The 23,618-nt window shown below is 35.9% G+C and overlaps 1 protein-coding gene across 1 annotated transcript in view; it reads left to right on the top strand.

Annotated features, from left to right (window-relative positions):
• SCAF8 (SR-related CTD associated factor 8) overlaps positions 1 to 23,618 on the top strand; it is a 71,191-nt gene that overhangs the window by 32,158 nt on the left and 15,415 nt on the right. The window contains 13 exon segments of the mRNA XM_080663719.1: positions 122 to 205; positions 1,480 to 1,524; positions 6,695 to 6,856; positions 8,998 to 9,151; positions 10,024 to 10,154; positions 12,026 to 12,202; positions 13,291 to 13,335; positions 13,338 to 13,372; positions 15,320 to 15,437; positions 17,122 to 17,253; positions 17,529 to 17,641; positions 19,299 to 19,492; positions 22,237 to 22,337. Coding sequence (XP_080519845.1) covers positions 122 to 205; positions 1,480 to 1,524; positions 6,695 to 6,856; positions 8,998 to 9,151; positions 10,024 to 10,154; positions 12,026 to 12,202; positions 13,291 to 13,335; positions 13,338 to 13,372; positions 15,320 to 15,437; positions 17,122 to 17,253; positions 17,529 to 17,641; positions 19,299 to 19,492; positions 22,237 to 22,337 — 1,491 coding nt within the window.

Genomic DNA, 23,618 nt, shown 5'->3' with positions numbered 1-23,618 from the left:
AATTGATTGATGTTTCTCTCTCACATTGATGTTTCTTCTCTCTTCCCTCCCCTCTCTCTAAAATCAATAAGCATGTCCTTGGGTGAGGATTAAAATTTGTTGTTGTTGTTGTTTTTATCAGCTGTATTCCCTGAATGACTACAAGCCACCAATTTCGAAAGCGAAAATGACCCAAATCACTAAGGCAGCCATCAAAGCTATTAAGGTAATACATGTTATTCTTGTTTTTAAAAAGAAAATACTGCACTAATATTTTGGAGCTGGGATAATTTTTACAGATTATATATGTTCTTCCTCTATAGAGTTAATACATATTCATGGAGAAAAACACAAAAATGAAAATCTATCACTGTAAACTCTCCCACCTAGAGATAAACATTTTGATAAATGTTCTTTCATAAACTTTGAGCCAGCATTTTTCCTTACTTTTCTTAGGTGGGTAAGATTTTAGATACAGGCACATTTTGGAGGATGTGTTTAACACTGTTATTTGGCATACTGCCTTTACAGAATGTTGAAATCTTGAATTACTAAAATTTTTCTAAAAATTTTTTATTGATTTCTTTTTTCTTATTGATTGTACTAAATATTTGAAAATGAGCCATTATGGAAAATAATTGAGCTTCATTGTACATAGGGCATTTGAATTGTGGGAAGCGGCCACAGACATTTAGCCATTGCTCTCGTAACAATGGTTTTGAACATGTTGACTCGTGGATACTTCTGAAAATCTCAGGAAGAGGTTGGATCTTCTCTAGAGAAGTATACATATACACAGAATTTATTGGCGTTAAGGACCTTTTGAAGCTCAGCCATAGACATCTCTCCAAGAGGTTCCTGTCCCCAAAGCTAAGACTCCCTGCTTGAGCAGGGCTATTAAAATTTAGAATGAGTGCTTTTTTAAAATTATGTAGTTATTTATTAATCTGTGGATATTTGGTGGTATGTTTTCCTACTCTGAATAAGAACATCAGCAATACTCTGACGTACCAGGGTAAGCAGGGAGATAATGACTTTGAAAACAACTCCCTTGCATACATTTATTAATGCTATTTGTTGACATTTATTTGATTTTTTTACTACTACGCTAATTTAGCTAAAAAAATGATACTATAGAAAACCTTTTCCTTCTGCGAAAATAAGAATATATATCTGCCAGTGTGCTTATCACAAATATTTTGCTGTCATTATAATTATTTGTGAAAATATGCTTTCATGAAGACTTCACATTTCTTGTGTATCTGTGTTAATGTAACACATATTGAATGTAATGAACATATATCTACTTCAGGAATTCCTTTACTGATTAGACATCATAGGTAGTTGTTAAGACCAATTACATGAATGATTGTCTCAAAATTCATGATTAATATTCATTGTTTTGATAGACCTTTGAAACTATAGTAAATCCTAGTTTAGCAGGAAAATGCTAATCTAAGCAAACAGATTTTTAAAACCATGCTTTATTTTCTTTTTTAGTTCTATAAACATGTGGTACAGAGTGTTGAGAAATTCATTCAGAAAGTAAGTATATAATTTTCCATATATATGCTTAATGAATTAAAATTATAGATTAATGCCTTGTGCTCTTCTCATTTAAATCAAATACCCAAGTTGAAGTTTTTTTAATGGACTGTTCACTTTATTTTTTAACTAGAGGCCCGGTGAATGAAAATTTGTGCATTTCGGGGGGTCCCTCAGCCCGGCCTTCACCCTCTCGCAGTCCCGGACCCTCAGAGGAGGTCCACCTGCCAGCTTAGGTCTGCTCCCCGGAGGATTGGGCCTAAGCTGGCAGGCAGACTTCCTTCTGGGAGCCCTCGGGGGATGTCTGCCCGGGGAGCAGGCCTAAGCCGCAGTTGGACACCCTTAGTGCTGCCAAGGGGGCAGGAGAGGCTCCCGCTACCACCATCAGCCTGTGGGAGTGCACTGACCACCAGGGGCAGCTCCTGCATTGAGTGTCTGCCCCCTGGTGGTCAGTGTGTGTCATAGTGACCAGTCATTCCCGGATGTTCCACCATTAGGGTCAATTTGCATATTACCCTTTTATTATACTAGACTAGATTAAGGAATAAAATAAAAGTGCTTTTTGGATGACTCTAAAAACAGTAGTTTTCAGGTAGATGTTTTTGTTACTTTGCATTGCCCTGGTGACCTTCTGTTCCTTGAAAAGAAAACGGCATTGATATGATTGATTTTTAATGAAATTATAAATTCATTGCTTTCTATAGTCTTTAAAAAAATTCTCGTTTGTCATTTCAAGCTGAATGCTTAGAGAACAGCTCCCCCTTTAGCTAAGGTGTCGATAAAATTATTGCCTACCAGTTGCTTCTCCTCTGCTGGTGCATTTTGTCTCATCCATTAGGGCATTATACATCTCAACATGTTGATACATAGATCTGACGTCCCATTTTCCAGTGTAAGCAGAGGGGAATGAAGTTGAAAGCTGCTATCTTGTGCACATTTAATAATGTTTTTAGTAGCCCAGGTCTGAGGTGACAAGATTATATAATTGTTGCCTTCTTTGTGATCAGTGCATTATTGGTGTCACAGTTTGGAGTGGGAAAACATAAGACTTATAAAATGATACTATCGGAAATCTGTACTGTAATTGAATTTAGGTTTTCTTCTCTGCCCATGTTCACATGCCTAATTAGAAGCAGAACCAGTTTTGAGCATCAGAGGTAAATGGCATTAGTATTCAGCAAGGTTACAATGACTTTCTTGAGCAAAAATAGGAAAAAGGGTGCATGGATTAGAGTGAGATTACTGTCACTAAACTAGCTAGATAAGCTTGAGTAAATCAGTAAACCTTTATGTGATTCAGTTTTTGTTTCTTTTGAAGTTTTTTTTTCCAATACTTAAAGTATGAACAACTAGTGAATTAAGACAAGGGTAAAATAAAATAACAAGTATGCTATGTGTTTTAGATAAGGCAAAGTATAAAATAAAAACTTTGGTAGTTGGAAATTCTAAAGCCTTTAAAAGTCTTTCTGAAAAGGTTCGAATGTCTGGAGCAGTGCCTAGGGGTCTTGTTAAAATGCGGACTCTGGTTCACTAACGTGGGAGGGGCTCAGATTGCATTTCTAACTGTTTCGAGCTGATGCCTTTGCTTTTAGTTCCTAAACCACAGTTTGAGTAGTAGGGCTGAATTTATGCATTAATGTTTTTTGACTGATTTGATTTGGGGCAAGGGCACTTTTAATTAGTTATTTCAGAATCTTAGGAAGTCCTTGGGTGAGCACAGTTATTTTTATTGTGAGATAATTGAAGAGTCAATCTGAAGAAGCAAGTCAGTAGCTGAGGGGACATTTTTTTTGGAAGTGAAGAAAATGGGTGGAGTTTAATCTTCATTTGTAGGACACTGCAGTATATGAAATTCCACATAGAAATAAGAAACCTATTGGAGGAGAAACTTAGTATAGTATATATAATTTGGAGCTGTTCAAGTATAGTTTTTGTTTTAAAAAGTGCTACAGTAACAAACCACATCCACATTTAAAGAGTTCTTAGAGAAACTTAAACCAAAAAAAGTGTTATCTGGGAAATTGGGGTTTCCTTTTCCGCACTGCATGCTGGGGGTGGAGTCATTCTGACATCTCTAGAAAAAGAATTTTTTGAGATTCACACTGGAGAATGAGTGATTTTTATTTGTGTGGAATTATATCCCTGGGTTTTCAAAGTCCCATCTCCCTTATCGCAGTTACAGAAGTGCAGCTGGGGCTTCAGCAGAGCTAGAAGCAAAGCCAGTGTCCAGAGTTTCCGTTCCATGTTGCTGCTGGGTCCAGTTCAGCATCAGGCTAGTTGCAGCCCATTAGTCCATTGTGGGGGGGCAAAAGCAGGGAAACCAAGAGAACTCGAGCCCCCCTGCAACAGGAGTCCCAAGAGAGCCACGAGCAACAAGAGAGTGAAGTCCTTTGTTTAAGGAATTAAATATCACAAATTTTGCTCCCTTGCAATAGCCACACCCTCTGGCTAATGACCTATTCCCAGGTGTCACTGATAGGCACGTACCTTCCCAGTGACACCCCAGCTTGACTGGGCATGCAGCTGTTCTCTCTGCATCCAGTCCCTTCCCCCAGCCATCTGTGAGGCATAGTCCAGTGGCTTTCTGGGGAGTGGAAAGCTTTAGTTTCCTGGTGAAGCTGCCCAAATGACATGCCTCTATTTGGCCTTCCTTTTGTTCCTTTTCTTTTATTAATAACTAGATTAATTATAACGATCAAAAGTACACAGCAAACAAGTTTTGCCTCAGTTGTGCAATCTAAAAGTTAAAGGTCCCAGGAGGGCCACCCTGAACTTGTAATATGCAGCCTTCAGAGTTAGTTTTTGGCACTTTTTTTTTTTTTTAAATATATTTTATTGATTTTTCACAGAGAGGAAGGGAGAAGGATAAAGAGTAAGAAACATCAATGAGAGAGAAACATCGATCAGCTGCCTCCTGCACATCCCCCACTGGGGATGTGCCTACAACCAAGTTACATGCCCTTGACCGGAATCGAACCTGGGACCCCTCAGTCCGTAGGCCAACGCTCCATCTACTGAGCCAAATGGGTCAGGGCTGTTTTTGGCACATTTTGATCATTCCTCTTCTTCAAAGGAGAAACATTTCTCAGTCAAGTGTAATGATTATTAATGAAGCTTTATAGAGCTTTACTAATGAAACTATAGAGGCCCAGTGCACGAAATTTGTAATTTGTGCATGGGGGTGGGGGCTCCCTCAGCCTGGCCTGCGCCCTCTCACAGTCTGGGACCCGCGCTCCTTACCGCCCGTCTGCAGCAGAGGCTCCTGCCACCACCGCTGCCAGCGGCTTTGGGCTGAGCAGCGCTCCCCCTGTGGGAGCGCATTGACCACCAGGCGGCAGCTCCTGCGGTGAGCATATGTCCCTTGGTTAGTGGGCGTCATAGCCACCGGTCTTTCTGCTGGTCTTTGGCCATTCGGTCGATTTGCATGTTAGGGTTTTATTATATAGGGTTTTGTGGAGTTTCAGTTTTGTCCACACTGCCACATTCTTCAGTGATCATGCTAAATTTCCTACCACAATGAACGAGGTATACAGTCTGTTCAGCTGTTTTACCACTTGTGTAGTTGGTTATAGCCCATACTCCTTTTGAGTCTTAAAGTCTTCCTTAGAGAGAGTGCCAAAGAGGAATGACATTCCCTAGTCCAATGGTCGGCAAAGTCATTAGTAAACAGGCAAATATCAACAGTACAACGATTGAAATTTCTTTTGAGAGCCACATTTTTTAAACTTAAACTTCTTCTAATGCCACTTCTTCAAAATAGACTCGTCCAGGCCGTGGTATTTTGTGGATGAGCCACACTCAAGGGGCCAAAGAGCCGCATGTGACTCGCGAGCCGCAGTTTGCCGACCACGGCCCTAGTCAATGTCTGGGGGGAAATTTAAATGTGTGTGTATTTTTTGTTTGTTTGTTTTTTTCATTGATTTCAGAGAGAGGAAGGGAAAGGGAGAGAGAGATAGAAGCATCAATGATGAAAGAGAATCATCAGTTGGCTGCCTCCTGCATGCCGCCCCCTATTGGGAATCAAGCCTGCACCTGGGTATGTGCCCTGATCAGGCATTGCAATCAATGCTTGTGAATTGGTGCTAAAGGTCTCTTCATTTTCTTGATTTAATAAATACCTTAAGGAAAAGGTCCTTAAAGAGGATTTGAAGGAACATATGAAATGTATCATCTTGGTTTTTTTCAGAGTGAATTCACTCATTTATCAGTTAAAAGTCCTGATAGAAATGTGTGTTTTTGTGTTGGGGATGTATTGGACATCCTTTTCTCACTGGTACTTGAGTTTCCAAGAACATAATTTTGATTTGGCGCTGTTTATGATTTTTAGGAAATTACTCACCTAAGTAGATCCCAAAGTTGAACCTTCTTTTTGCAGCCATGATTTCATTTTAATCAACAATATGTTTGGGAAACAGGTTTTATTATGCTTTTGGATATGAAGACAAACTGAAAGCAGTGAACTTGTTAGTAAAAGGATTCTTAATTGTGCTCACCTAACTAAATAGGCTAGAAAAGCTTGTGGCAAGAAAGGAGGAGACTTTTATGTTCTGCAATTTGGGTCATGGATATGAAGGTTGAGAAACATCCTTGGAATAGCTAAAAAATATTTTGGTAGAATAGATTCTTGGAATCAGAATGGGAGTGTCTTAACTTTTTTACAGGTGTGGTATTTGAGAAAAGTTTTGAAACTTCGGGCTCAGTACATTTAGAATGCTATAATTTGCCATTTGGTATTTGTTCCTACATTAGTACGAAACCCTATTGTTACCTGTTTCAGATGAAATCTAATGCACCTTGGCAATGCTTTCTCAGAGCTCTTCTTTCCTGGATTTGCTGCTTCCTTCCATGGGGCTTGGCAAAACCATAGTCATTTTTAATTATAACAGTACCCTATTTATTCTTTTGTTTTTTTTTTTGTTATTCAGGACAGTTGTGCAGTCCTATATTGGAACTTAGGTGATTGACAATTGAAATGAGTGTGTAGAGTAGCCCAAGAAGATTCTGTGAAGTGCCATTCCAGACAGATGGTATGGGGAATAGTCAATGTCTGACGAGGCAGAACCTCAAAATGAACAGTGCACTTGTGTTTGTATAGGACTTAGGATGATGTTGTCTATCAGGAATTTTACCTTCTCATTTCTTTACCTTTCAACTCTTCTTTTTTTATCAGTGTAAACCAGAATACAAGGTACCTGGACTTTATGTTATTGACTCCATTGTACGACAATCTCGACATCAGTTTGGTCAAGAAAAGGATGTGTTTGCACCCAGATTTAGTAATAACATCATTAGCACTTTCCAGAATTTATATCGTTGCCCTGGGGATGACAAGGTACACTTCTTCTTCTTTTTTTTAAAGTAGATAGATAACATTACCTTTTGGGGCTTAATGAGACTCTTTAGATTATCTTAATTTATGATTTTATGTTATCTTTTACTCTTAAGTTATTCCGAATTTGATTATTTAGTTATTATACTATCCATGTTCCTTTTGTTCTTAAAATCTTTTTAAACAGAGAGGAAAGATGTAGGTTGATTCTGCTACTTTTTAATTTATTGAAACAATTGATGCTAAGGAAACTTCCTATCATGAGCTTTTGGGATTATACGAAAATTTTATTCACATTCATGACCAATTCAGAATTTTGATTGTTTGACTTCATTTACCTATTTAGTGTCTGTGAAAAACAGATTTGTAAAGCAACTAATAGAAAATAACTAACCTGTGTCTCAGAATTCTTTTGTAATGGTAGAGTTTTATTGGTGCTGGAAACCACACTACTAGGCCTGCTAGGTCTGAATGAGTAAACATTCTGTACCACACCAAAAAGGCCTTACCCTGAGGGAGAATAACAAGGGGTTGTATATCTTCATACGTGCGCAAAGATGCTAGGAGTTTACTTACTTTGTGTGTTGATTTGGAAATTTATTGTGCTCTTCTGACCAGATTGATTGCAATATTGATTATGTAGGAAAAGATAAGAATAGATGAAGAATGGTTACTTTAAAGAAGTGCCCCAAAACTTAGGTAGTTTTTATTTTTAATAATTACAGTCTTTAATCAAGAAAAAAATGTTATCGTGGATATATATGGAGATATTATTGTATCAATTTTTGTAAACTATTGTTGGATATGCTTGCTTGAGAAACAAAATTTTCTTTTACATTTACTTTGGTACTTTGATAATTCTTTGCAGGCAAAAAGAATGTTTCTAATTTTAAGTGACCTCTCATAAGTGATTCTTAAAATAGACACCTTAGGATCCCATCTAAAATAACGAATATAAAATTTTATGTGTACATTTTTTGAAGTTAAACAAAACACAGGAAATATCACTAGTTTGGATTTGGATTTCTATCAGTTACAATGGACAACGAATTAGTGTTGAATTTGTAGACTTCATGATAATGTTCTCAGTTATACTAGGGTTTAAAGTACAGAGTTGTTTATTTTTTAACCATAGTAGGAAAGATTACATTGGCACTATAATCTCAATCATAATCTTGAGGCACTATTTGTATGTAGGTAGATACACAGAAAGAAGCTTGTCAGAGACTGGCTAACTTTGAATTACAGAATGAGTGTCTGGGAACTGGAAGATTTCTTCCTATAAAGTAAGAAGCTGTAAGGTACATTTTAAGTGCTTACGTCTTAGAAAGGAGAGTCAAACCAGAAGGTATGAAGCATTCTTTGTGTAATTTTCTATGCTTCATTTGAAATACAAAAGTTTGCATATTAATCTAGATTGGACATACTTTGAAAATCATCAGTATAATATTATAAGGTATTTAAAAATGAACCAGATCTTCATTCTTAAAATTGCTGCTTTTACTATTACAAAATATATACATTAATGTAGAAGTCTCTTTAATATTTAAGCTCAGCCTGTCATTTAAATTATTTTCCTAATTGAATAAGTAATGTTCCAATAGTAACTAATACTTAGTGCTATTTAAAGAACTTTTGTATGCTGAACAGTTGTGAAAGAGTGTAAATTTGGTTAAATTCTTACTTGAGGAAGTAACCTCCCCTGTTCTTAGACAGTTTTAAAGTAAAATTTTTATAAAGTCACGTATGATGAGGACTTTGTCTTGATGTTACTTATTTGTTTAAAAGATAAAGTTAAAATCAACTACAAATATGACGTTACTGATGTGAATCCTGACCTGCCGCAGCAGCCTGACATTTCTCCAGCCAACCATAACCGTGATCTCATTCGACTTCACATGGAAGCTGAAACCTAGTTGCCCTTCCCGCCTTCTGCTAAACGTAGCTTTTGCTTAACTTGTGTATCTGTCAGAACGAACCTGTGTGGTTTTTTCCAAGTCAGGTTAGGTTACCGAATGCAAAATTACAGGGCCGGAAAGTCCTGTAGAAATGATTTTAATCCATTCTTCCCACCCACTGGCCAAATAGGATGTGCTAAGGTTTGAAAGCAAAAAAATCAGTGTCATTTTTTTTTTTTCTTCTAGAGTAAAATAGTGAGAGTATTGAATTTATGGCAGAAGAACAATGTATTCAAGAGTGAGATTATTCAGCCTCTTTTGGATATGGCAGCAGGAATTCCTCCTCCAGTTGTCACACCTGTTCTGGCCAGTACTACCGCTGCTATGAGCAATACCCCAGGTACGTTGCTTTACACAGACTTGTTTTCCAAATACTGTACCCATACTTTTCAGGTGATTATTCACATGTAAAATAATGATTCTGCAGTGCGGGAGAATTTGACTAGACTAGGTAATTGAAAAGTAATTTGAAGGAAAAATAAAATCAGACATTACATTTGTGAGTAATTCATTTCTAAAAACTAGGGAGCTGAATATTTTTAATCCTTAGATACATAAACATAAAAAGTCTTTGGGAAATCGGTCTGTCAGTTAGGTTTTTCCTGATTTAACTGCCTGTAATCTTTTAAACTTCTATGCAAATCAACTTGATAATATTTCACAGTATACTAGAGAAACATAATATTATAAGAAACCATGAAAAAATTATTTGATGGAGCCAAGAATGCTTTAATAATCATCTCAAAATCAGTTCTTGAATTTTAATTGACATACTTTTTTATCATATCCAAGAATTACATTCGTTAACATTTTGGTATATATTTTTAGTTTTTGGTGTGTGTGTGTGCGCACACATTTCTGAATAAAAAATAGTTTTATATCTACTAGTTTATAACTTTTCATTGAAGATTGCATTTTGGTTATTTTTTTATGTAATTGAATTTTCATCTGTAGTAAGATTTTTAATACTTACTACTAAGTATTATAGTAGTAAATTAAAGTAGTTAATTGTAGACAAGAATGGACCATCCTTTGGTATTTTAACCTACCTAATTCTGTAATGATTTTTTAAAATGGAGACAGTAAAATAAAAACATTTATATAAATTTGTATGTGTTTTATGAAAGTGACAGAGCAAATTTCTCTACCTTTTCAAGCTTTATTTATTTACTTACAAATTTATTGGGGTGGGTGTAATGTCTCTTTTTAAAGGAACTCCTGTGACACCTGTTACTCCAGCCAATGTGGTCCAAGGTTTACCTGATCCATGGGTATCCCAGATAGCAAATACAGATACACTTACAGCTGTAGCTCAGATCTTACAAAGTCCTCAAGGCCAGCAGGTGAGAAGCTTTCTTAATATTGACAATGATATAGAACTCATTATTTTCCTAGTGGATTGTTTCATAATGCACCATCTAAAGAGAGTGTGTGTGTTTTCTTAGCACATACTATCTTGTTACAGTGTATAATTTACTTATTTTGTTTATTCTGTTTTTTCCCACTGGAATGTATGCTATACAAGGGCAAGGATTTTTGTCTGTTCTGTTCACTGCTGTGTCTGTAGTTTCTAGATTCTAGTAGGCATTTAATACTTTTTTGTGGAAGGAATGAGTAATGTATATTGGGTATACAAAAGATACTTTAGAGTTGAGTTGTCTGGAGGATAAGGTGGCCTGTGCATATACTAGTAAGTTTTTAGTGAAAAAGTTGAAATGGTAGATTAAAGCGTGGGGCCTGGGTTTTACTATACATAAATGGTGAGCTGAGAAATAAAGGATTGATATGCTAAGCAGTGGGGAATTGCTAGATAATTTTATGTTGAAGTCACATGATCTGAACTGTACTTTAATGGGTGGGAGAGGAGAGAAGGTCTGGAGATAGGAGTATTTTTGTTTTGGTAACAATGATAATGTAAGGGAATAATGACTATGTGAAAAGTAGTAGGGACTTTAAAAAGGACAATCTCAAAAAAAAGGGACCATTCTGGAGTTTACAAAATATAACAACCAATTCAATTATATTCATATATCAGACCCAATTTCTACATTTTTGGCACAGTTAGGAAACTGAATTGGTAATACATAAAATTATTGGATTATTAATTTTATTTTGTGATACTGATACTTTGAAAATCATTCATAAAGTAAATGTTTCCATTTTTAAAAATACTTAAGAAAATAAATACTTTTGGCAGGAGATGGGATTTTCCAGGAGAAATAGTACATAGAGTCAAGAAGACACAGTAATTGATAGAATATCAACTGCAGAGTAGAGGAAAAGTAGGATCCTGCACTGGTTTAAACCTGGGTGACTGAATATAATAGTGCTATTGGGGAAAATGGGGTGCCAAAAGGGGCAGTTAAAGTGTGTAAAGGAAAGATATGGCCCTCCCTCCCTCCCTCCCTTCTGCCCTCCCTCCTTTCCTCACCAGTTCCCTTTTATTCTTTTCTCTCTCTTCCTTTCTTCCTCCCTTCATTCTGTCTGTTCTGTAGTTTCCTTAGTGCGGTAATTCAACCATCGTATATTTTTAAATTATTTTTTTTTGGTATTATATTAGCAGTCTGTAGTAAATGTTTATTTGATAGCTAAATGACTACTTTGTTTCTTAATGTTGCTATTTTAGATAGGCATGAGGTTATTTTACTTACTGTCATCTTGAGTGGTGTTTGTACTTTTTCCTACTAAGAGGGTGGATGAGAAGAAGGGGGAAGAAGGGTTACTTTCAACTCTTGTTTCACTGTTCACCTTTATTTTCCTTAGTTTTGGACTCTGCTTTAAGGGACAGATTTCTTTGCTTTCCTGCTTTGAGGAAACATGTTATCAGATGTCAGATCTTAAAGATAGTAAAAGCAGTTGTAGTCAGTGCTTGTCCTTTTACAGAGATTAAGCAGTTAATTGAAGAGATGAAAAGCTTAGTGAAAAAAACCAGTCTGCTTGTGATGAGTTTATCTGGTTATCATTGAATGAACACTTTGTTTTGTTTAAAATGTTCTGACTTTCCAGAAGCAAGACAAATTTATTAAGGAATATTCTATAGAGGGCACACAAAATTTATTTTTTTAAAAATTAACTCTTGTTTTGTGTTAGTTTACATTTTTTTCTTCATCTCCAAAGGCTAGAATGAATTCTATTGACTAAAAGCTTTAGATGGGCATTCTGGTAGATAAACCCAGCACCTGTTTATATTAATTTTCCCTTTTTTCCCTTCCAGTTTCAGCAGTTGATACAGACTTTACAGATACAACAGCAGAAGCCCCAGCCTTCCATTCTGCAGGCCCTGGATGCTGGCCTTGTTGTGCAGTTGCAGGCTCTGACCGCACAGCTTACAGCGGCAGCTGCAGCAGCCAATACGCTCAATCCCTTAGAACAGGGAGTGTCTTTTAACAAGGTAGAATTAAGTTATCAAGTCTGTTCTATGTGACTTAGGGGATTTCATATACTATCATGTGGGTAATTGAATTTTATCATAGAATTATTTCAATGTCTACTGTACAAGATGTTACCAGTTTTACAAAAGGCTCAAATTTCTTAAATTAAGTACTTTCATAATTCTGTTTGAAACATTTACAGTATTTTCCTTTGCATAAAGATAAAAGTTTTTAGGTCAGTAACAATTTCGAATTCACCATTAAGGCAAAGAATTATTTCTGAATTTCTAAATTTCTTTTTTGGATGTTACAAATGTATTATTATGGTGTTCTATAATTTTAACCTGCTAAAATTAAAGCTGTTCATTGTGTAAGTTTAAAGAACAACTTTTTACAAGTTGTCATTATTCTATAATATTTTGATAAATTGAGGTCTAACTATAGTGTTTTTTAAGTTGAAAACTTTTCCCGTATAGCTTATTGTGTGATATTTTCATTATTCTTGTTAATTATGGGAATATTAAAATACCTTGGAAAGTATTACCCATATTTTATTTTTGCTACTATTATTTTCCAAAGAAAATAATGATTTATTGAGTTACTAGATTTTTTTAGCCAGCAGCTTCCAAGTGTAATTTAGGCTGACTCTAAATAGCTAGACCACATAAAATTCTTCAAATTGATCATTTAGAAAACTGGAGCATTTTTAGAACTGTACTAGGAATAGATCATTGATGATAGTCCTAGATATTTTTATCAAGCTTTATTACCATTGGCAAGCCACTTTATTTTGATTCTAATTTTTTCTTCTATAGAGTATTAGGTCTTTATCCTGTGTAGCATGATTTGTTCTGTTTCTGTTACATAAGGCAATGTATGTCAGTATTTTAAAGAAAAGTAAAGATCCACTCAAATAAAATGTTTTAGTGTAGTATAACATGAAGGAATAATATGAAACAGTTTCATATAACTATTGAGTGATACAGATAAATTCGTGAGGACATAATTGACCTTTAAATAAAATAGCATTTGTAACATATTTGTGAGAAGCACTTCTTAACCTCTCGTCTCTCTTTTCCTCCCCTTCCTCACACCCCTTTCCCCCCAGAAGTTGATGGATAGGTTTGATTTTGGGGAAGATTCTGAGCATGAGTGAAGAACCCAAAAAAAGAAATTCCAACTTCTCAACTGTAAGCATCATTATGTTTTTCTTTATAACCATAAGTGTTTGATGGTTTTTTTTATAAAACATTGGGTGGAATGCTGCATTCTGAACTATTAGATATCCTTTGAATAAGTTAGGCTGTTTTGCTCTATACATTACAAAATGATGGTAGGATGGTTTTCTCATTGCCTCACTATATTAACTTGACTCTCAAATCTTCACAGGTAGTTGGCTATATCAAAAGTCTTTATGGGAATGTTGATAAATCTAATTGTGATATTTTCTGTATCTATATTAGGTTTTATTTATCTCACTTATAAGAATATTTGAAATAATAGGAAAGAAGCTTGCTTCTAGTGCCAGGGGTCATTTCTGGGAAGTATATCAAATTCTGGAAGTGTATCAGACTAAGGAGAAGTAGAGGTTAGGGTTGTAGGGATTTTTGTTGTTGTTGTTGATAATCCTCACCTAGTGATATTTTTCCATTGATTTTGGAGAGAGCGAGAGAGAGGAGAAACATCGATGTGAGAGAGACACATCGATTGGTTGCCTTTCCACATGCCCTGACCATGCCCGTTGATCGGGCCTGCAACTGAGGTACATGCCCTGGACTGGAATTGAACCCAGGACCCTTCAGTCCTCAGCTGCAGCTCTTCCCACAAACTGGCCAGGGTGGGATTTTTTTATTTTTATTTTTTTAAAGAAATGATAGTATGTTTTTATTTAGCTCAGCCTCCCCTCCCTAAATTTTGTGAAGGTTCATGAAAACAACATTGGGAAGGACAATCTTGGGTGTGGGGTGGAAGGTGGGAGAATGGAAGGGGATTGATGAATGGGGAGAACTTCTGGGAATCTTGTTTCAAACATTCTATTAGTTTTATATATTGGGATAATGTATTTAAAGATTATTTATATAAAATAAAATACAAATATATTATTTTGATAAAGAGATTCTACTTGAAAACATTAACAACTGATGTTTTAGATTGAGTTGTGAAGTTAGAAGAAGCATTTGAAATTATGTAGATCAGTTGCTTGAACAATATAAGAATCCTCTATCTTTAATAGTCTCGACAGCAAGGTATTTATCCAATGTAATCATGCCTTCCATTATGAAAAGTTAAGTAATTATTATTGTTTTATGTTCTTTTGTTACTGAATCCTGTTTTTGATTTGCCATCTACACACTCATCCGTTGTGCTTTCTGAAGCAAGGAAACATTTGCTCCACTATCATTTGAGACCTAGCCCTTCAGTTTGTGGAGATAGGGACCATTCTCCTCTTCAGGCTCCTTTGCTCCCGATGATGTACTCTTTTTTAACTGTTTCAAGACTCCTCACCATCCTGATTGTCCCCTCTGGGATGCCCTCTTTTTTGTTCCTTTTACCTTGTGGCAACCAGAATTCCAGGTGTATTATTCCAGGCGTGAATTTCCCGGAGTGTAGTTAAATTATTTCCTCTTATCTAAACATTGTTTCTGTTAGCATACCTAATAACATGAGTGCTTTTTTAAAGAAAGCAGATTAATTTTATCGATTTTATTATCCATTATAATTATAGATTTCATATGTACTAATGGAACATTTCTCCCACTATTTCATAGTTAGAGAAGTTAAAGTGACTGTTTAAATACTTTTAAACTGATTTTAGAAGTTTTATTGAGCTTTTCTTAAAACGTTCTATTGTAAAAAGTACTAACATATATATTTAATAGCATGAGATAGTAATGTCAAACCTTTATCAGAGTATCTCTAACACGTCATGCATTGAAACACTATTGCCGAGTATATTTCTGTCTTAACATAGTAATGTTTTGAGGTATTCCATATTCTTCGTTAGTATTCCAAAAACAAACATTGTAGTAGAGTATGTTTCATTTCCTTGGCATTGGGGGTCAGGGTTAAATACTCTGTTCTTTTTATATTATCTTTACTGGGTTTTAAAATATATTTCAACTTGTTTTTCCTTTTAGTTCTCACGTTTCAGAATCTGTGAACAATTCCATTTTTCATCAGATAGCAGAGCAACTACAGCAGCAAAACCTGGAACATCTCAGACAGCAACTCCTGGAACAGCAACAGCCTCAAAAGGTTTATAGCTCCATCTTGTGGCCGTTGGAGTTACTGCTGTCTGTATTTTATAAATTGATGTTTCTTATTAAGTAGGGTGATTTTTCTTCAACTGTTATTAGGAAGATTAGTCTTTTTAGGATTTAACAATTTTTTTCTGTAATCAAAATGTACTCAAGCAACTTATGAGTGGATTGAGAACATTGTAGAAATTAATCTCAGTATCCTAGAAGTGGCGAACAGAAGACAGAGATGGGCTTTCACTACCACAACGTAGTTCCTCTCCACTCAGTCAGTTCCCTCCCTCTCAAGCAAGGTAATGATGACTTTGCTGTTGTTGATGGCAGTGATGACAGAATAGATTGTTGCCTTTACTTCAGCTATTACCATGTGGCAGGAACTTTATTAGGGTGAGTACATTTAATGCTGATGAGATAGGTCTTTTGACTCCCCTTTTATACCATAGAAAATTGAAGTTCAGTGAAATGAAATATCTTTATAATATTCACAACTTTTTGGTGAAAGTGAATTTAATACAACATCACAGCCATTTAAAATAAGCATTGTTAGACAAATAGTATACACAGAGGTGAACAGAAAAGCAAGTCCTCAAGTAACCTCTTCTCTAATGAAGCGCATACATCGTGTGGGCACAGGCAGAATTCTGATTCCTGTAACAGGTACAGTGAAAGACCGGAAATGTGGAAGAGGGACAGTTACTTCAGTGCTGTTACAGAGGCAAAAGGTAGTCGTGATGGAAGAGTTTATCCAAAAACAGATTTGTTTATCTATCATTGTGACACTTTTGAATTGCCTTAGTTCCAGTTTTATTTCACAAGGTTTAGGAGAAGCAGGAAAATCAAGGTGTAGTACTCTTGACCAGCTTGTAATTAACACCAAGTTATTGGAGTGACAGGTGAAAATTAATACAAACTTGAGAATGTGATTCTAAAGAATCTCAGTCTCTCCCATCTCGGCTTACTTAGTTGCTCTATACATTATCCATAACTTTAAAAGATACAGTAATAACACCCTTCTGAAAGGAGTAGATGTTCTTAAAAGCGTCATTGTTAAAAAATGAGTGAAGAAAAGGGAGTGGTGAAGAAAAACGACTTCTAATGCATAAGGTAGATAGTGTTTAAAAAACATTTAGAATTGGAAGGTATATCAACAGTGTAGCAAATTGAATAAATTGTTTAATTGGCTCTACCAATTCAATTGCCCTATTGTATTTAAGATAGATTAATAAGTAAAATAAATTAAGCATTTTTATTTATCAGTAGGCTCAATATGGCTGTCTAAAAGTTTTAATAGTGTCCTAGAGAAAAGAATCGGATTACTAGTGCCACTCTAAACATAGTCGCCCTGACTGCATGTGTAGGTTACATTACATACCATGCGTGATATCCTCCCTTTATTAATTCTTGATTGTTTATATTTTCCGCAATTAAAAATTCACTTGAAGACCCACTTGATTTTCTCAGTCTAACAGTATAGTCTTCTCCCCTTTATGAAGTTCTGCTTTGCTTTTAATTAAACTTGGATTTACACAAAAGTGTAAGTTTAGATTGATCATAAAAGATTAAACATAGAATTTCTTTATGCTCTGGGCTCAATTTTTAGAAATTGTCATGTTTGTGTGTTTACATTTGTAATAATATCCACTATTTCTCAATGTTTGTGTATTTGTATACATTTTCAATAGGCAACCCCTCAGGATAGTCAAGAAGGAACATTTGGATCGGAGCATTCTGCGTCACCCTCGCAAGGGAGCAGTCAACAGCATTTCCTTGAACCTGAAGCAAATTTGGATGATTCCATAGATATTCAGCAACAGGTAAAAAGTAAATGTTTTCCTGGGTCATAAATTTATAAATTAGAGAAAAATATTATAAAAGATGGTAATTTTTATTTTAGGTAGAATATTTTATTATTCATTTTATGTAAAACAATAATGTCCTGAATGTTTTTTCTCCCCACCTAAGCTCTGCATTCTAAATGTTTAACTATTAGACATTAATGCTACTATGGTGAGTAGTTTGTAAGGAAGAAATGTCAACATGTACTGATTCTAAACGAGGTATTTTGTTTGCTCTTCTTTTGACTATTAAGGACATGGATATAGATGAAGGGCAAGATGGAGCGGAAGAGGAGATCTTTGAACAAGAAGCAAAGAAAGTGGCTGTTCGCTCGAGATCAAGAACACATTCACGCTCTCGTTCAAGGTTCTACATGATATTTAAAAATAGTTGTTTGTAAACATTTAAAATGTTGGCTTTATTTCTTTGCATCAAGATGAAAGGAAATTTTTTTTTCTTAGAATTATATCTTATATTGTCTCAGAAAGAAGTAATTCAGAATTTGCTAAACAGAAAATAGTTTGTTCTGTTTTTACTTGGATATATCTGTGACCATTTATTTGAATAATATACATGAATCACAGCCATATCATGAGACCTTGATTTTGGATTATGTCTGATTATAGTTAACTCTAGAGGCCCAGTGCACGAAATTTGTGCACGGGTAGGGTCCGTAGGCCTGGCCAGCAATCAGGGCCGAACAAGTTCCCGGCCTCCCTGCCTCCTCCTTCCCTTGCTCCCTCAGTACCCTGCCGTCACCGCTGGTTGCCTGCCATGTTCTTCACCGCCTCTGGTGGTCAGCGCACATTACAGCGAGCGTTCAAACTCTGGTCGAACTCCCGAGGGGACAATTTGCATATTAGCCTTTTATTATATAGGTTATTATATAGGATAATATTTTTATTACATCCACCTTTTAGGGTATTAATGTCTCAGAACAACAGTTAAGTCAGGCCGTGGAGGAAGTGTTAGAAATTCTATCGTATTTCTCACATTCCATTTCATCTCATAATAATACCAAAAATGATCATAAAGATAACACTACAAAAATGTTTCATAAACAGTAATCATAATATCAAACTATTATAAAATATCCTATAAATGTTTTTTTGTGAGCTTTTTAACATGGCTAAGGCACATTAATGTACATGCTCATTCAACTTTGAGTTAGATGGTTTTTCTTAACCTGGTAAATTTCTATGGAGCATGTACACATTGGCTTTACTACAAACTACATTAAAACGGAAAGTCATTAGTCTTTTACATTTTTTATCCCCTATTTTCTGCACATGAGCACCCTGAAAATCTGACAGTAAGTAAATGGTAGAAGAGGGAGCAGTATCTTTGATCACCTTTTTAGTCATTCCTTGTTTGTTTCAAGACGTTATGTGTATTTACCTCTTCTCAATGAGAGCCTGACCAGTCAGCTTTCTCTAAATCCACCTCCTGCCACTGACTTATCTGGCTGAAGAAGTTACGTTAGTTATAATTTGGTTGTAGCACAGTGGCTTCTTTGTCTTGTAGCGCCTCCTTAATAAGCATGTTGGAGAAGTTGAAAGCTTGTAAGCAGAGTTATATAGTGGCCTAACGCTCTGTTGGAAACATTCTTTGTTTCATAATTTTAACAATGTAACTACGTCACCTACAGGATCTTTTTTATTTTCTTGTTTTTTTTTGTCCCTGATTGTGACTCTTTGAAAAATAAATTGGAACACTAGGAGAAAGGCCCTTCTGGGGTCTCATTTTCCTGTTCTTCATGGTTGTGGATAATAACCCAGACTCAGTAAGAGTTATTGAAAAAAAATATTTATGACTCGTGTACCTAAGTAGTATATAGATTAGAGAAAATGCATATTTGATACTTGACTACAGTTACATTTTTTAAGAGGTAGATAAATATAAAACAACCCTTTTTTCCCTCTCTCTTCGAAGAAAGAAATTTAATATAGGAAGAACATTGTCATTAGTAGTAAAGTAAGTTTTTTTTTTTTTTTTTTTTTTTTTTTTTTTTTTTTTTTTTTAGATCACCAAGAAAACGAAGGTCTAGGTCACGGTCGGGATCTCGAAAGCGTAAACACAGAAAGCGATCACGCTCGCGCTCAAGAGAGAGAAAGAGGAAATCATCACGTTCCTACTCCAGTGAGAGAAGAGCTAGAGAAAGGGAGAAGGAGCGACAGAAGAAGGGGTTACCTCCAATTCGGTCTAAAACATTAAGTGGTAAGTGACAACACACTTTTACAAACTTTGGTGTAAACAGATACTAAGAAAAGAGTTATCTGCTACTGAGCCTCTAAATCTTACTGAGAATTTGGTAAATGAATAATTTTATCCTTGGCTTTTGTAATGTGATAGGGGAGAAAAAAGAAAGGAAGAGCAGTTTCTACTCAAATACTAAGGTCATTGAGAGTTAAATTTTTTTTTTTTAAATATATTTTATTGATTTTTTACAGAGAGGAAGGGAGAGGGATAGAGAGTTAGAAACATCGATGAGAGAGAAACATCGATCAGCTGCCTCCTGCACACCCCCTACTGGGAATGTGCCCGCAACCAAGGTACATGCCCTTGACCGGAATCGAACCTGGGACCTTTCATTCCGCAGGCTGACGCTCTATCCACTGAGCCAAACCGGTTTTGGCAAGAGAGAGTTAAAATTTTTTTAAAATACATTTTTAATTGATTTCAGAGAGAGGAAGGGAGTGGGAAAGAGATAGAAACATCAGTGATGAGAGAGAATCATCAATTGGCTGCCTCTTACACGCCCTCTACTGGGGATCGAGCCCACATCCTGGGCATGTGTTCTGAGGGAATCGAACTGTGACCTCCCGGTTCATAGCTTGGTGCTCAACCACTGAGCTGCACCTGCTGGGCTGAAATTTTTTTTTTTTTAATGCAAGTTACTAAATATAAGACTTGACTAATGATATATAAAGTGGACCAGGCATAGTGTCTTTACATGAACACCGTGACTTCTGTGCATTCGTGTTCTAACCAGTTAACCACCAGGTCTGTAGGAGTAATTATTGCAGGAAGCATGTAAACTTTAGAGCTAATTATAAACTTACTGACATGGTATTGGAGACATTCCGATTGTATAAACTTTGCCTCCTCTATATGTTAATCTATAATGTATGATTAGAACAAATTACATAGTAATGGGAGTTTATTTTAGGAGAGGGCTACAGGAGAGTTCACGTAGTAGGAATGTGAGGTACAGGAAAGTAAGTTGTAATTAGTGCCAAATTCTGCCTAAAGGATTCTTAGTGGGTTACATAACTTCTAAGGTGAACCAGCAGACTGCAGATGGGCAAATTACATAAAATTGAACATACTGTCTTTCTTTGCAAAGAGCTAAACATTGGTCAGGTGATCTGATTTCTAGAGGTCTCCAAATATATTCTTTCTGTCTTGGAAATAGATAAATAATTGGTATAACTTATAGTACTGCTGAAGCATCTTGGAAATTCAGGCTTCTAATTAAAGGCAGTAGCCACCTGCTTACTAAGTTCTGGCACTTTCAGCAATCTTTGACTATTTTGCCTGAATCTTAATCTGATTATGAAATCTAATCTAATGTTGCTCTAACTCACTCTGAAAGTTTCTAATTATCTCTTAAGGTAAGGGACCCTAAGGGAGCCGAAGGTGTGACCATAAAATCTCTACCATGCCTCTTCCCATGATTACATTTAAGGCATTCAGAATCTCCAATTTTAGGACATAGCTTTTACCTGGTGTGTCTTTCATGTAGTTCCTTGCCTAATTTGTCATGTTGCTACCACCATTTACATAGTTTTGACTATGGAATTTATTTTCTATTGCTGTTTTATTTTCACGGGTAAACACAATAAAAACAAAACAGAAAGCACATAAAGTATGGTGAGAAGGATGTCTCTTTTTTTAAAAAAGCTCAAATCTCTCCTCGGAAGCAATATTAATTTTATGTGGTCCCAACACATTTTAAACATAGGCAGTAGTTTTCCCCTACCATTGGTCCTTAGAACACAAGAGTTTTTATGAATAGTCCAGAGGATATGAAACATCAACACACAGTAGCATTCCAGGAATCAAGTGTCTCCTCCTCATGGACTGGGGGAGACTCGTTTTTGCTTTAAAGTAAAGAAAAAGATGTTCAGGAAAAGGAGATATTCATGGAGGCATGAACAGTACAGCTAAAAGTAGACAAGATGTCTCATTTGTAACATTTGTTTATTAATTGGTAGTGGCTTCCAAGTGTTTTATTGTAACGGTTAAGGAGTTCTAATTCAGTCTGTTGCTCTTCATATTTTCATGGAAATTATTATTTCCTTAAGGATAGGATACAGTTTTTAGATTTAAATGTTAATAGGGACAAACATCCATTTAAACTTTCCAGCACAGAAAAATACTTTAGTCCGGCCAGTGTGGCTCACTGGTTGAGCGTCAACCTATGAACCAGGAGCGTTAGCCTATGAACAGCTCTAGCCCCGGTGGAAGGTGTGCAGGAGGGCAGTCAATTGATGATTCTCTCTCCCCATTGATGTTTCCATCTCTTTACTCCTCTCTGAAATAAATTAATGCACATTAAAAAAAAATACTTGAAAGGTACACAAGATTGCAATGTAAAGTGTTTTGAAACTTTGTTGCACATTAGAATTACCCGTGGTATTTTAAAACTCCCAACTTCGACTCTGTCATACTCCATACTATTTATCATCTTTACAGTGGGATCCGGTACCCAAAGTGATTCAAGTATGCAGCCACGCTTGAGGACAGGTGACATGATAGAGGCTGGCTTGGCATAGGTGCAAATGGATAGATACCTAGGATTTTAATGATTTTAAATAGAAAAGATAAAAATGTCAGTAAACATGTATTTTAAATATGCTGTCTTAAATTTTAATGTTATTGTTAGTAGAGCTACTCAGCGCCTTACAAAAAGGAACTGTCTACGTGATTTAGGTCATTGGCCTCTTTTTTCTTGACAGTGTGCAGCACTACCCTCTGGGTTGGTCAGGTGGACAAGAAGGCAACCCAGCAGGATTTAACCAACCTGTTTGAAGAGTTTGGACAGATTGAATCCATTAATGTAAGTATCAGTTTTAAATAACAGTTTAAGGTTAAAAAAAAGAATGTAGAGTTTTCACTCATACAGAGAGTCACTTTGGTCTCTAATTAGCTTAATTGTATCTGCTCATACATATCTTTATAAGGATTGTTTGACTTTCATCATTTCTGTATACATTCTACTGCTGTTTATCATCTTGCTTAATTAATTTTTAAAATGGAATTCTAACAAAAATTCTTTGGAGTTTTATAGTAGTCTAACACTTGATCCCTAAAAACATTGAATTTTGAGTTAGCAGGAACTAGTGTGATCTAGTTTAATTCCTTTTTATAAAAAAGAAACCGAGTCCACAGAATTGTAATCCACCTGCACGTGAGCACACAGGTAGTGTGGAGACACAGCTGGACTTTGAGGTCCCAGTCTTTTGTCAGCCTCTTCTTCCCTCCCTTTCCCTTCTTTGTCTCTTCCTCTCAAAGCCAGCCTTAGACAAGAAAACCTGTGTGGCCAGGGCAACTCCAGTCACTTGAGCTTAACGCTTTAACTCCTCAACTTGATTCTTTCAGTGGTTTTGCCCCGCCCAATCTTCTTTGAGTAGTTTCTTCTTCCTGAAGGGCTGTTGTTCCCTGGGACCAGAACTAAGTAATGAAATGTTTTATAGTTTTTTAAGGATACGTACAGTTAATTAACCCTATGATTTTATTTACTGTTATACTCTGTCTTTTGGACCTTTTATCATTATTTGCTAGAAAATGGACTGATTTTCCTTTCTAGTGTTAGATCCCAACATTTGTTATATGTTGAAACTTTTCATATTTATAATAGCATTCTTTATTTGAATTGAATTTGATCATTTAGTATTTTACCTTCAAATATGTAAGATCTGATTAGAGCCTCACAAGAAGCTGGTTAAGCCATTCAAATATATATGTATATATATATTTAAAATATATTTTTATTGATTTCAGAGAGGAAGGGAGAGAGGGGGAGAGAGAGAAACATCAATGATGAGAGAGAATCATTGATTGACTGCCTCCTTCACATCCCACAATGGGGGTCGAGCCGGCAACCCATGCATATGCCCTGACCAGGAATCAAACCATGACCTCATGGTTCATAGGTTGATGTTCAACCACTGAGACATGCTGGCTGGGTAGAAATTCAAATATCTTTAATTTACCAGTGAAAAAACTAAATTATTAGTCCGAGTTATAAAGAGAATAAATTGGTGATTGGTTAATAAATAGGTGATTGGTTGAATGTTTCAACTTAGCTATTTCAAATTTGTCTTTCTACACTATGAGA

This window comes from Plecotus auritus (assembly GCF_963455305.1).
Source record: "Plecotus auritus genome assembly, chromosome: 4".
NCBI classification, from domain to species: Eukaryota; Metazoa; Chordata; class Mammalia; order Chiroptera; family Vespertilionidae; genus Plecotus; species Plecotus auritus.
This window is presented reverse-complemented; position numbering and strand designations above follow the sequence as displayed.